At 42.2% G+C, this 15,602-nt stretch overlaps 1 protein-coding gene across 5 annotated transcripts in view; it reads left to right on the top strand.

The window, feature by feature from the left end:
• Positions 1-15,602, top strand: part of LOC139752973 (U3 small nucleolar RNA-associated protein 25 homolog) — a 132,799-nt gene that overhangs the window by 89,810 nt on the left and 27,387 nt on the right. For 4 of the 5 annotated variants that reach the window (XM_071669130.1, XM_071669125.1, XM_071669128.1 and 1 more), the window contains exons 7-8: positions 769-999; positions 5,700-5,960. In XM_071669130.1, the coding sequence (XP_071525231.1) occupies positions 769-999; positions 5,700-5,960 (492 nt within the window). The remainder of the gene's footprint in view (positions 1-768; positions 1,000-5,699; positions 5,961-15,602) is intronic. The other variant, XM_071669129.1, reaches the window with a different exon arrangement.

Genomic DNA, 15,602 nt, shown 5'->3' with positions numbered 1-15,602 from the left:
TATGTGTCTGTGTGTGTATATATATATATATATGTGTACATTGAGATGTATGGGTGTGTATGTTTGCGTGTGTGGACGTGAATGTATATACATGTGTATGGGGGTGGGTTGGGCCATTTCTTTCTTCTGTTTCCTTACGCTACCTCGCAAATGCGGGAGACAGCGACAAAGCAAAATAAAAGATAAAAAAAAAAATACATATATATATTCATACTTACTACCTTCATACATTCCTGTTGCTACCATACCACACAGGAGATAGTACCCTCCATTCTCTCTTCAGGGAGGCAGCACCAGAAAAAGACAAAAAGGACACATTTGTTCACACTCACTCTCCAACTGTCATGTGTAATGCACCGAAAGCACAGCTCCCTTTCCACATATGTTTATTATTGCTCTAGGATCGATCTCTTTTTAAGAAAGAGTCCTGGTGTTATCTAGGACTTTCTTTCCAGAGGCTCTTGCACTCCAAGGATGCACTGCTTCTAGTTGCTGGGAAATGATGGACTCCTTTGAAGTGGGACGTTCTGTGATGAGATTGTATTTCTGATGATACAGCCTTGCCAAAGAAGACCTTTCATTTGTGGCAACATCCACAATGGATATGAGTTCTTACATGTGTACTTAAAAATACAAGTGGAAATGGATACATGATTTTGTATATGCATACTTAAGCATACAGATAGATAAAGATGTAAGGAAAGAGAGGAGAATTCTCCATCTCCTAATCCCATTTGTAATTTCACAGTGCTTTTGTCTTTTGTACAGGCTGATATCTTTATGATGCAAAATTGGGAACATGTTCTTGTATTGATGGAGGTAATTAACCGTCCTCCTATTGACATTCATAAGCTTGATGCGGACTTGACTAGAGTGCGCTTGTGGTCTCTGGAAGGTCATGCTTCACTGTATCGTCAGACTGTTGTCTTCTCAGCCACTCATGTAGACCACAACAGAGCACTTATCAGCAAGTGTACCAATTTTACAGGAAGATTACAGGTATTGTGAGCAATTTTTTATTCTTGTTTATGTCACTGAGGATTTTAAGAATTAGTTAGTTGTTGTATGATGATACTGCACTGGTCACAGATTCGAGTGAAAGACTGCAGAAACTGGTGTATGAGTTTGTGCGTGTGTGTGAAAGGAGAGGATTGAGAGTAAATATGAATACAAACAAGGTTATTAGTTTAGCAGTGAATAGAGACAGGTTATATGGATTGTGAGTTGATATGGAGAAAACTAGGAGGAAGTGAAGTGTTTTAGATGCCTGGGAGCAGATATGTCAGTAAATGAAACCATGGGAGCTGAAGTGAGCCATAGAGTGGGTGAGGAGGCAAAGGTCCCACGATAGGTGCATTTAGGAATGTGTGGAAAGAGAGGTCACTGTCTTTAAGGGCAAAAATAGGTATGTTTGATGGTATAGTAGGTCCCTTAGGGATGTCTGAATGTTAGGTGTGGGCCTTAGGCAAAAATATATAGAATAGATTGAAGATGTTGGAAATTTAATGTTTGAAAACATTATGTGGTGTAAGGAGGGTTGATTGAATAGAAATGATTGGGTAAGATATTGACTAAGATTATTATTATGTCTGATAAGATAAACCTTTCTCCCCTATCCATTCAAACTTATATTTATTTATTTATTTATTTATTTATTATACTTTGTCGCTGTCTTCTGCGTTAGTGAGGTGGCGCAAGGAAACAGATGAAAGAATGGCCCAACCCACCCACATACACATGTATGTACATACACATCCACACACGCACATATACATACCTATACATCTCAACGTATACATATATATATACACATACAGACATATACGTATATACACATGTACATAATTCATACTGTCTGCCCTTATTCATTCTCGTCGCCACCCTGCCACACATGAAATGAAAACCCCCTCCCCCCGCATGTGTGTGAGGTAGCGCTAGGAAAAGACAACAAAGGCCACATTCGTTCATGCTCAGTCTCTAGCTGTCATGTATAATGCACCGAAACCACATCTCCATTCAAACTTACATCCCAATTAACTTTTTCCTCAACCTTACTGAATCTAATGACCTTGCTCTTATTCACATTTACTCTCAACTGTCTCTTATCACACTTTTCCAAACTCAGTCACCAACCTCTGCAGTTTCTCACACGAATCAGCCATTAGAGCTGTATCATCAGCAAACAACAACTGACTCACTTCTCAGGCACTCTCATCCACAACAGACAGCATACTCGCCTGTCTCTCCAAAACTCTTCCATTTACCTCCCTAACCACCCAAGTCATAAACAAATTGAACCATGGGGACATCACACACCCCTACCGCACACCGACATTCACTGGGAACCACTCACTTTCTTCCTACTCGTACACATGCCTTGAATCCTTGGTAAAAACTTTTCACTGCTTCTAGCAACTTACCTCCCATACGATATATTTTTAAAACCTTCCACAAAGCATCTCTATCAACCCTATCATATACCTTCTCCAGATCCATGAAAGCTGCATACAAATCCATTTGTTTTTCTAAGTATTTCTCATACAGATTTTTCAAAGCAAACACCTGATCCACATATCTTCTACCACTTTTGAAACCACACTGCTCTTCCCCAGTCTGATTGTCTGTATGTACATGCCTTCACCATCTCGATCAATACCCTCCCATATAATTTTACAGGTATGCTAAACAAACTCATGACTCTGTAGTTTGAACACTCTCCTTTATCCCCTTTGCCTTAGTACAGTGGCACTATGCATGCATTCTACCAGTCCTCAGGCACTTTACCATCATCCATACATACATTGAATGTCCTTGCCAACCATCAACAACACAGTCACCCCCTTTTTTTAATAGATTCCACTGCAATACCATCCATACCCGCCGCCTTGCCAGATTTCATCTGCCGCAGAGCCTTCACTACCTCTTCTCTCATCCCCAAATAATTTTCCCTGACCCTCTCACTTCATACACCACCCCAACCAAAACACCCTATGTTTGCCACTCTATCATCAAACACATTCAACAAACCTTCAAAATACTCACTCCATTTCCTTCTCACTCCATCACCATCTGTTATCACTTCCCCACTTGCTCCCTTCACCGATGTTCCCATTTGCTATCTCGTCTTATGCATGTTATTCACCTCCTTCCAAAACATTTTACTCTTCCTAAAATTTAATGGTACTCTCTCAGCCCAACTCTCATGTGCCCTCTTTTTCAGCTCTTGCACCTTTCTGTTGATTTCTTGCCACTTTCTTTTATACAGCTCCCAGTCATATGCACTACTTCCTTGCACATATTGTCCAAACGCGCCCCTTTTCTCTTTCACTAGCAATCTTACTTCTTCATCCCACCACTCACTACCCTTTCTAATCTGCCCATGTCTCACCTTTCTCATACCACGTGCATCTTTTGCATAAGACATCACTGCTTCCTTAAATAGATCCCTTTCCTCACCCACTCCCCTCTCATCATTTGCTCTCATCTTTTGCCATTCTGCACTCAATCTCCCCTGACACTCCCTTCACGTCTTCTTTCAAAGCCCACTTATGCTCACCACTCTCTTCTCCCAAACATTCTGTCTTCTTTTCTGAAAGCCTCTACAAATCTTCACCTTCACCTTCACAAGATAGTGATCAGACATATATGTATACATGTATATTTTTTATATAGTTGATAGAGGTCCTCTGTGGAAGGTATTAAGAGTATATGGGGTGGGAGGTAAGTTGATTGAAGTAGTGAAAAGCTTTTATCAGGGATGTAAGGCATGTGTACGAGTAGGAAGAGAGGAAAGTGATTGGTTCTCAGTGAATGTCGGTTTGTGGCAGGGGTGTGTGATGTCTCCATGGTTGTTTAATTTGTTTATGGATGGGGTTGTTAGGGAGTTGAATGCAAGACTTTTGGAGGGAGGGGCAAGTATGCAGTCTGTTGTGGATGAGAGAGCTTGGGAAGTGAGTCAGTTGTGGTTCGCTTATGATACAGCGCTGGTGGCTGATTCGAGTGAGAAACTGCAGAAGCTGGTGACTGAGTTTGGTAAAGTGTGTGAAAGAAGAATGCTGATAGTAAATGTGAATAAGAGCAAGGTTATTAGGTACAGTAGGGTTGAGGGACACGTAAATTGGGCAGTAAGTTTGAATGGAGAAAAACTGGAAGAAGTAAAGTGTTTTAGATATCTGGGAGTGGATTTAGCAGCAGATGGAACAATGGAAGCGGAAGTGAATCATAGGGTAGGGGAGGGGGCTAAGGTTCTGGGAGCGTTGAAGAATGTGTGGAAGGCGAGAACGTTATCTCAAAGCAAAAATGGGTATGTTTGAAGGAATAGTGATTCCAACAATGTTATATGTTTGTGAGGCATGGGCTATAGATAGGATTGTGCGGAGGAGAGTGGATGTGCTGGAAATGAGATATTTGAGGACAATATGTGGTGTGAGGTGGTTTGATCGAGTAAATAATGAAAGGGTAAGAGAGATGTGTGGTAATAAAAAGACTGTGGTTGAGAGAGCAGAAGAGGGTGTATTGAAATGGTTTGGTCACATTCAGAGAATGAGTGTGGAAAGATTGACAAAGAGGAGATATGTGTCAGAGGTGGAGGGAACAATGAGAAGTGGGAGATCAAATTGGAGGTGGATGGATGGAGTGAAAAAGATTTTAAGTGATCAGGGTCTGAACATACAGGAGGGTGAAAGGCGTTCAAGGAATAGAGTGAATTGGAACGATGTAGTATACCGGGGTTAACGTGCTGTCATTGGATTGAACCAGGGAATGTGAAACGTATGGGGTAAACCATGGAAAGTTTTGTGGTGCCTGGATTTGGAAAGGGAACTGTGGCTTCGGTACATTACACATGACAGCTAGAGTCTGAGTGTGGACAAATGTGGCCTTTGTTATCCTTTCTTAGCACTACGTCGCACGCACATGGGGGAGGGGGGGTGTCATGTCATTTGTGGCGGGATGGCGGCGGGAATGGATGAAGGCAGCATGTATGAATATGTGCATGTGTGTATATGTACATGTCTGTGTATGTATATTTCCTTGCGCTACCTCGCTAATGCGGGAGACAGCAACAAAGTATAATAAAACAAATAATAGTATATTTTTTATATGTAATTTTTTGCTACATACAAATTTACTGTGGCAGTCTCTCCTGGACCTTATGTCGTATTGCTTCTTTGACAGCGTTGTATTAGCACAGCAAGATATGTTAAGAAAATTTTTTTCATAATTAGTAGACATGTCTGAAATTTTTTTTGTCCAACCGGTGAAATTACAACCTGAGTTTATAGGGTATATTGGTAGTTATGCAAGTCAAGTGTATAATATGAGTGATTCCTGAAAGTTAATGTGGCTGTAGATATATGGGTTCACTGTGGTTGATAGTTGAGGAGCAGGTGATCATTTCAGGTAAACTGCTTTTTTATGATGCATTTTGTAAAACTGGTCATAAGGTGATTGTTCTCATAGTCTATGATATCTTTTGTAGGAGAGATCTAAAGGTGTGTGTGTTTGCATAGTTTTAAGATTGTTCATGCAAGCAAAGATGTAGAAGTTTGTAACATTGACTCATTCTTAAAGTATCATCTTTAGTCATATATTTTTAAGAGCAAATTAATTATCAGAGAAATAATTTAGTCATAGAGCACATACTTTATATGATATATTACTTTTCATAGATCATTGTATTAAAACTGATTTTTATACAGGTACTAAACCCTGTGAAATATGGGTCCCTGCAGGAAGTTGTTGTTCAAGCTGAACTTGTCCTTAGTCGTATAGCAGGGATGAGAGATCCAGACAGTCGTTTCCACTACTTTACACGAGAGTTGCTTCCTCAATTCCAATCAAGCATGCGCTCCCATACAATGATATACATTCCAGATTATTGTGATTATGTTCGATTGGTGCGGTTTTTGAAAGAGGATCGTGGCACTAGTATTGCTACCATTAATGAATACATGGTTGGGGTAAGTATAACATTTTGCCTTTCATTCAACAAAGATAAAATGGATAAGACAAGCCAAAGTAGGCATACTCAAACCAGTACTTAGTGTTATGGTGATCACCACATTTTCCATTAATGGTTTTATATTTATCATTAGCTACAGCAGAATATCATAGAGAGGTTCCACTTTTTCAGAACCCTTACAAACCTTTTACAGGGTACAATGTTTATTTTATTTATTTATTTTTTTTTTTGCTTTGTCGCTGTCTCCCGCGTTTGCGAGGTAGCGCAAGGAAACAGACGAAAGAAATGGCCCAACCCACCCCCATACACATGTATATACATACGTCCACACACGCAAAATATACATACCTACACAGCTTTCCATGGTTTACCCCAGACGCTTCACATGCCCCGATTCAATCCACTGACAGCACCTCAACCCCGGTATACCACATCGCTCCAATTCACTCTATTCCTTGCCCTCCTTTCACCCTCCTGCATGTTCAGGCCCCAATCACACAAAATCTTTTTCACTCCATCTTTCCACCTCCAATTTGGTCTCCCTCTTCTCCTCGTTCCCTCCACCTCCGACACATATATCCTCTTGGTCAATCTTTCCTCACTCATTCTCTCCATGTGCCCAAACCATTTCAAAACACCCTCTTCTGCTCTCTCAACCACGCTCTTTTTATTTCCACACATCTCTCTTACCCTTACGTTACTTACTCGATCAAACCACCTCACACCACACATTGTCCTCAAACATCTCATTTCCAGCACATCCATCCTCCTGCGCACAACTCTATCCATAGCCCACGCCTCGCAACCATACAGCATTGTTGGAACCACTATTCCTTCAAACATACTCATTTTTGCTTTCCAAGATAATGTTCTTGACTTCCACACATTCTTCAAGCCTCCCAGAATTTTCGCCCCCTCCCCCACCCTATGATCCACTTCCGCTTCCATGGTTCCATCCGCTGCCAGATCCACTCCCAGATATCTAAAACACTTCACTTCCTCCAGTTTTTCTCCATTCAAACTCACCTCCCAGCTGACTTGACCCTCAACCCTACTGTACCTAATAACCTTGCTCTTATTCACATTTACTCTTAACTTTCTTCTTTCACACACTTTACCAAACTCAGTCACCAGCTTCTGCAGTTTCTCACATGAATCAGCCACCAGCGCTGTATCATCAGCGAACAACAACTGACTCACTTCCCAAGCTCTCTCATCCCCAACAGACTTCATACTTGCCCCTCTTTCCAAAACTCTTGCATTCACCTCCCTAACAACCCCATCCATAAACAAATTAAACAACCATGGAGCCATCACACACCCCTGCCGCAAACCTACATTCACTGAGAACCAATCACTTTCCTCTCTTCCTACACATACACATGCCTTACATCCTCGATAAAAACTTTTCACTGCTTCTAACAACTTGCCTCCCACACCATATATTCTTAATACCTTCCACAGAGCATCTCTATCAACTCTATCATATGCCTTCTCCAAATCCATAAATGCTACATACAAATCCATTTGCTTTTCTAAGTATTTCTCACATACATTCTTCAAAGCAAACACCTGATCCACACATCCTCTACCACTTCTGAAACCACACTGCTCTTCCCCAATCTGATGCTCTGTACATGCTTTCACCCTCTCAATCAATACTCTCCCATATAATTTACCAGGAATACTCAACAAACTTATACCTCTGTAATTTGAGCACTCACTCTTATCCCCTTTGCCTTTGTACAATGGCACTATGCAAGCATTCCGCCAATCCTCAGGCACCTCACCGTGAGTCATACATACATTAAATAACCTTACCAACCAGTCAACAATACAGTCACCCCCTTTTTTAATAAATTCCACTGCAATACCATCCAAACCTGCTGCCTTGCCGGCTTTCATCTTCCGCAAAGCTTTTACTACCTCTTCTCTGTTTACCAAATCATTTTCCCTAACCCTCTCACTTTGCACACCACCTCGACCAAAACACCCTATATCTGCCACTCTATCATCAAACACATTCAACAAACCTTCAAAATACTCACTCCATCTCCTTCTCACATCACCACTACTTGTTATCACCTCCCCATTTGCGCCCTTCACTGAAGTTCCCATTTGCTCCCTTGTCTTACGCACTTTATTTACCTCCTTCCAGAACATCTTTTTATTCTCCCTAAAATTTAATGATACTCTCTCACCCCAACTCTCATTTGCCCTTTTTTTCACCTCTTGCACCTTTCTCTTGACCTCCTGTCTCTTTCTTTTATACGTCTCCCACTCAACTGCATTTTTTCCCTGCAAAAATCGTCCAAATGCCTCTCTCTTCTCTTTCACTAATACTCTTACTTCTTCATCCCACCACTCACTACCCTTTCTAATCAACCCACCTCCCACTCTTCTCATGCCACAAGCATCTTTTGCGCAATCCATCACTGATTCCCTAAATACATCCCATTCCTCCCCCACTCCCCTTACTTCCATTGTTCTCACCTTTTTCCATTTTGTACTCAGTCTCTCCTGGTACTTCCTCACACAAGTCTCCTTCCCAAGCTCACTTACTCTCACCACCCTCTTCACCCCAACATTCACTCTTTTTTTCTGAAAACCCATACAAATCTTCACCTTAGCCTCCACAAGATAATGATCAGACATCCCTCCAGTTGCACCTCTCAGCACATTAACATCCAAAAGTCTCTCTTTCGCGCGCCTGTCAATTAACACGTAATCCAATAACGCTCTCTGGCCATCTCTCCTACTTACATAAGTATACTTATGTATATCTCGCTTTTTAAACCAGGTATTCCCAATCATCAGTCCTTTTTCAGCACATAAATCTACAAGCTCTTCACCATTTCCATTTACAACACTGAACACCCCATGTATACCAATTATTCCCTCAACTGCCACATTACTCACCTTGCATTCAAATCACCCATCACTATAACCCGGTCTCGTGCATCAAAACCACTAACACACTCATTCAGCTGCGTGAAAGAATACTTCCCACGCATTCCTCGCGTGTCGTAGAAAGCGACTAGAGGGGACGGGAGCGGGGGGCCAGAAATCCTCCCCTCCTTGTATTTTTTAACTTTCTAAAATGGGAAACAGAAGAAGGAGTCACGCGGGGAGTGCCCATACTCCTCGAAGGCTCAGATTGGGGTGCCTAAATGTGTGTGGATGTAACCAAGATGTGAAAAAAGGAGAGATAGGTAGTATGTTTGAGGAAAGGAACCTGGATGTTTTGGCTCTGAGTGAAACGAAGCTCAAGGGTGAAGGGGAAGAGTGGTTTGGGAATGTCTTGGGAGTAAAGTCAGGGGTTAGTGAGAGGACAAGAGCAAGGGAAGGAGTAGCAGTACTCCTGAAACAGGAGTTGTGGGAGTACGTGATAGAATGTAAGAAAGTAAATTCTCGATTAATATGGGTAAAACTGAAAGTTGATGGAGAGAGATGGGTGATTATTGGTGCATATGCACCTGGGCATGAGAAGAAAGACAATGTTTATACGTTGCAATTTTGTGTACTGTGAGTTAGGGTATAAGCTTGGGAAATTTCTTAATTTAAGAAAGAAATTCAAGGGATTTTTGAAGATATAAAACTCATTGGTTAACTGCATTGTTAGGCTTTGAAGTGATATATTGCCTCCTCGCAAAATTGAAATGAATCCATTTGACTAAATATGAAGCATTTTTTCTTTAATTCAGCTTGCTTTTCTTCTGTCTTAGGTTCATTTATTTATAAGCAATAGGTGCTTGTATCAGGGTTAGGGGAGAAAGAAGTTCCTGTGTGTTGTAGAAGGCAATTTTATGGAATGGGAACTGGGGAGCCGGAAACCCCATTCTTGAATTTCAGATTCTAAAGGATGGAACAAAAGAAGGTGGCTTAGGCTGGGTTCTCTGAATGTGTGTGGATGTAACCAAGATGTGAAGAAAGGAGATATAGGTAGTATGTTTGAGGAAAGGACCCTGAATGTGTTGGCTTTGAAACAAAGCTCAAGGGTTAAAAGGAAGACAGGGTAAGGTTTGGAAATGTCTTTGGAGTAACGTGAGGTTTTGGTGTGAGGGCAAAAGCTAAGTAAGGGGTATCACTGCTGCCATAGCAGGAGTTGTGGATGTTTGAAAGAGTGGAAGGAAGTGAGATCCAGACTGATGTGTGTAAAAATGAAATTTGATTGTGAAAGTTAATTACTAGTGCTTATGCACCTGGCCATGAGAAGAAGGAGCATGAGAGGTAATTGTTTTAGGAGTAGCTGAGTTAGTGCATACCACATCATTCCAATTCACTCTATTCCTTGCACACCTTTCACCCTCCTGCATGTTCAGGCCCCAATCGCTCAAGATCTTTTTCACTCCATCCTTCCACCTCCAATTTGGTCTCCCACTTATCCTCGTTCCCTCCACCTCTGACACATATATCCTCTTTGTCAATCTTTCCTCACTCATTCTCTCCATGTGACCAAACCATTTCAAAACACCTTCTTGTGCTCTCTCAACCTCGCTCTTTTTATTACCACACATCTCTCTTACCCTTTCATTACATACTCGATCAAACCACCCCATACCACATATTGTCCTCAAACATCTCATTTCCAACACATCCACCCTCCTCCGCACAACTCTATCTATAACCAACACCTCGCAACCATATAACATTGTTGGAACCACTATTCCTTCAAACATACCCATTTTTGCTTTCCGAGATAATGTTCTCGCCTTCCACACATTCTTCAACACTCCCAGAACTTTCGCCCCCTCCCCCACCCTGTGACTCACTTCCGCTTCCATGGTTCCATCCGCTGCCAGATCCACTTCCAGATATCTAAAACACTTCACTTCCAGTTTTTCTCCATTCAAACTTACCTCCCAATTGGCTTGTCCCCCAACCCTTCTGTACCTAATATCCTTGCTCGTATTCACATTTACTCTCAGCTTTCTTCTTTCACACACTTTACCAAACTCAGTCACCAACTTCTGCAGTTTCTCACCCGAATCAGCCACCAGCGCTGTATCATCAGCGAACAACAACTGACTCTTTTCCCAAACCCTCTCATCCAGAACAGACTGCATACTTGCCTCTCTCTCCAAAACTCTTGCATTCACCTCCCTAACAACCCCATCCATAAACAAATTTAACATCTATGGAGACATCACGCATCCGTGCCGCAAACCAACATTCACTGAGAACCAATCACTTTCCTCTCTTCCTACTCGTACACATGCCTTACATCCTCGATAGAAACTTTTCACTGCTTCTAGCAACTTGCCTCCTACACCATAGAAACTTTTCACTGCTTCTAGCAACTTGCCTCCTACACCATAGAAACTTTTCACTGCTTCTAGCAACTTGCCTCCTACACCATATATTCTCAATACCTTCCACAGAGCATCTCTATCAACTCTATCATATGCCTTCTCCAGATTCATATATGCTACATACAAATCCATTTGCTTTTCTAAGTATTTCTCACACACATTCTTCTGAGCAAACACCTGATCCACTCATCCTCTGCCCCTTCTGAAACCACACTGCTCTTCCCCAATCTGATGCTCTGTACATGCCTTCACCCTCTCAATCAATACCCTCCCATATAATTTACCAGGAATACTCAACAAACTTATACCTCTGTAATTTGAGCACTCACCTTTATCCCCTTTGCCTTTGTACTGTGGCACTATGCATGCATTCTGCCAATCCTCAGGCACCTCACCATGAGCCATACATACATTGAATATCCTTACCAACCAGTCAACAACACAGTCACCCCCTTTTTTGATAAATTCCACTGCAATACCCTCCAAACCTACCACCTTGCCGGCTTTCATCTTCCACAAAGCGTTCACTACCTCTTCTCTGTTTACCAAATCATTTTCCCTAACCCTCTAACTTCGCACACCACCTCGCAAAGACACCCTATATCTGCCACTCTTATCATCTAACACATTCAACAAACCTTCAAAATTCTCACTCCATCTCCTTCTCACATCACCACTACTTGTTATCATCTCCCCATTAGCCCCCTTCACTGAGGTTCCCATTTGTTCTCTTGCCTTACGCACTTTATTTACCTCCTTCCAAAACATCTTTTTATTCTCCCTAAAATTTAATGATACTCTTTCACCCCAACTCTCATTTGCCCTCTTTTTCACCTCTTGCACCTTTCTCTTGACCTCCTGCCACTTTCTTTTATACATCTCCCAGTCATGTGCCCTATTTCCCTGCAAAACCCATCCAAATGCCTCTTTCTTCTCTTTCACTATTAATCTTACTTCTTCATCCCACCACTCACTACCCTTTCTAATCTGCCCACCTCCCTCACTTCTCATGCCACAAGCATCTTTTGCACAAGCCATCACTGCTTCTCTAAATACATCCCATTCCTGCCCCACTTCCCTTACATCCTTTGCTCTCACCTTTTTCCATTCTGTACTCAGTCTTTCCTGGTACTTCCTCACACAAGTTTCCTTCCCAAGCTCACTTACTCTCTTCACCCCATTTTCTCTTCTTTTCTGAAAACCTCTACAAATCTTCACCTTTACCTCCACAAGATAATGATCAAACATCCCTCCAGTTGCACCTCTCAGCTTATTAACATCTAAAAGTCTCTCTTTCATGCACCTATCAATTAACACGTAGTCCAGTAACGCTCTCTGGCCATCTCTCCTACTTACATACGTCTTCTTGTGTATTTTTTTATTATTTATTATAGTTTGTCGCTGTCTCCTGCATTAGTGAGGTAGCGCAAGGAAACAGAAGAAAGAATGGCCCACCCCACCCACATACACATGTATGTACATACACGTCCACACACAGCATATATACATATCTATACATCTCAACGTATACATATATATTCACACACAGACATATACATATATACATATGTTACACATGTACATATTTCATACTGTTTGCCCTTATTCATTCCCCTCGCCACCCTGCCACATATGAAATGAAAACCCCCTCCCCCCACATGTGCACGGGGTAGTGCTAGGAAAAGACAACAAAGGCCACATTCATTCTTCCTCAGTCTCTAGCTGTCATGTATAATGCACCAAAACCACAGCTCTCCTTCTTATGTATATCTCTTTTTAAACCAGGTATTCTCAGTCAACAGTCTTTTCAGCACACAAATCTCCAAGCTCTTTACCATTTCCATTTACAACACTGAACACCCCATGTACACCAGTTATTCCCTCAATTGCCACTTTACTCACCTTTGCATTCAAATCACCCATCACTATAACCCGGTCTCGTGCATCAAAACTGGTAACACTCGCTCAACTGCTCCCAAAACACTTGCCTCTCATGATCTTTCTTCTCATGCCCAGGTACATAGGCATCAATAATCTCCCATCTCTCTCCATCCACTTTCAGTTTCACCCATATCAATCTAAAGTTTACTTTCTTGCACTTTATCACATACTCCCACAACTCCTGTTTCAGGAGTAGTGCTACTCCTTCCCTTGCTCTTGTCCTCTCACCAACCCCCTGACTTTACTCCCAAAACATTCCCAAATCACTCTTCCCTTTATCCTTGAGCTTTGTTTCACTCAGAGCCAAAACCTCCAGGTTCCTTTCCTCAATCATACTTCCTGTCTCTCCTTTTTTCTCATCTTGGTTACATCCACACACATTTAGACACCCCAATCTGAGCCTTCAAGGAGGATGAGCACTCCCTGCATGACTCCTTCTTCTGTAGGCCGTTTTAGAAAGTTAGAATACAAGGAGGGAAGGGTTTCTAGCCCCCTGCTCCCATCATCTTTAGTCCCCTTCTATGACACGTGGGAAATGCGTGGGACGTATTCTTTTTATTGATTTAATATATTTATATCTATTATCTTCTGTTAGGGTTGTTAGGGAGGTGAATGCAAGAGTTTTGGAAAGAGGGGCAAGTATGAAGTCTGTTGTGGATGAGAGAGCTTGGGAAGTGAGTCAGTTGTTGTTCGCTGATGATACAGCGCTGGTGGCTGATTCATGTGAGAAACTGCAGAAGCTGGTGACTGAGTTTGGTAAAGTGTGTGAAAGAAGAAAGTTAAGAGTAAATGTGAATAAGAGCAAGGTTATTAGGTACAGTAGGGTTGAGGGTCAAGTCAATTGGGAGGTAAGTTTGAATGGAGAAAAACTGGAGGAAGTAAAGTGTTTTAGGTATCTGGGAGTGGATCTGGCAGCAGATGGAACCATGGAAGCGGAAGTGAATCATAGGGTGGGGGAGGGGGCAAAAATCCTGGGAGCCTTGAAGAATGTGTGGAAGTCGAGAACATTATCTCGGAAAGCAAAAATGGGCATGTTTGAATGAATAGTGGTTCCAACAATGTTGTATGGTTGCGAGGCGTGGGCTATGGATAGAGTTGTGCGCAGGAGGGTGGATGTGCTGGAAATGAGATGTTTGAGGACAATGTGTGGTGTGAGGTGGTTTGATCGAGTGAGTAATGTAAGGGTAAGAGAGATGTGTGGAAATAAAAAGAGCGTGGTTGAGAGAGCAGAAGAGGGTGTTTTGAAATGGTTTGGGCACATGGAGAGAATGAGTGAGGAAAGATTGACCAAGAGGATATATGTGTCAGAGGTGGAGGGAACGAGGAGAAGTGGGAGACCAAATTTTAGGTGGAAAGATGGAGTGAAAAAGATTTTGTGTGATCGGGGCCTGAACATGCAGGAGGGTGAAAGGCGGGCAAGGAATAGAGTGAATTGGATCGATGTGGTATACCGGGGTTGACGTGCTGCCAGTGGATTGAATCAGGGCATGTGAAGCGTCTGGGGTAAATCATGGAAAGTTGTGTGGGGCCTGGATGTGGAAAGGGAGCTGTGGTTTCGGGCATTATTGCATGACAGCTAGAGACTGAGTGTGAACGAATGGGGCCTTTGTTGTCTTTTCCTAGCGCTACTTTGCACACATGAGGGGGGACGGGGATGGTATTCCATGTGTGGCGAGGTGGCGATGGGAATGAATAAAGGCAGACAGTGCGAATTGTGTGCATGGTTATATATGTATGTGTTTGTGTGTGTATATATATGTGTACATTGAGATGTATAGGTATGTATATTTGCGTGTGTGGACGTGTATGTATATACATGTGCATGGGGGTGGGTTGGGCCATTCTTTCATCTGTTTCCTTGTGCTACCTCGCAAACGCGGGAGACAGCGACAAAGCAAAATAAATAAAAAATAAATCTATTATACTTTACCGCTGTCTCCTGCGTTAGTGAGGTAGCGCAAGGAAACAGATGAAAGAATGGCCCAACCCACCCACATACACTTGCATATACATATACGTCCACACACGCACATATACATACCTATACATTTCAACTTGTACATATATATATATACAGACACAGACATATACATATATACACATGTACATGATTCATACTTGCTGCCTTTATTCATTCCTGTTGCCACCCCTCCACACATGAAATGACATCTCCTCCCCACCCCACATGCGTGCGAGGTAGCGCTAGGAAAAGACAACAAAGGTTACATTCGTTCACACTCAGTCTCTAGCTGTCATGTATAATGCACCAAAACCACAGCTCCCTTTCCACATCCAGGCCCCACAAAACTTTCCATGGTTTACCCTAGACGCTTCACATTCCCTAGTTCAATCCAATGACAGCACGTTGACCATGGTATACCACATCG

The sequence above is a fragment of the Panulirus ornatus genome, chromosome 13 (assembly GCF_036320965.1).
Source record: "Panulirus ornatus isolate Po-2019 chromosome 13, ASM3632096v1, whole genome shotgun sequence".
Taxonomy (NCBI): Eukaryota; Metazoa; Arthropoda; class Malacostraca; order Decapoda; family Palinuridae; genus Panulirus; species Panulirus ornatus.
This window is presented reverse-complemented; position numbering and strand designations above follow the sequence as displayed.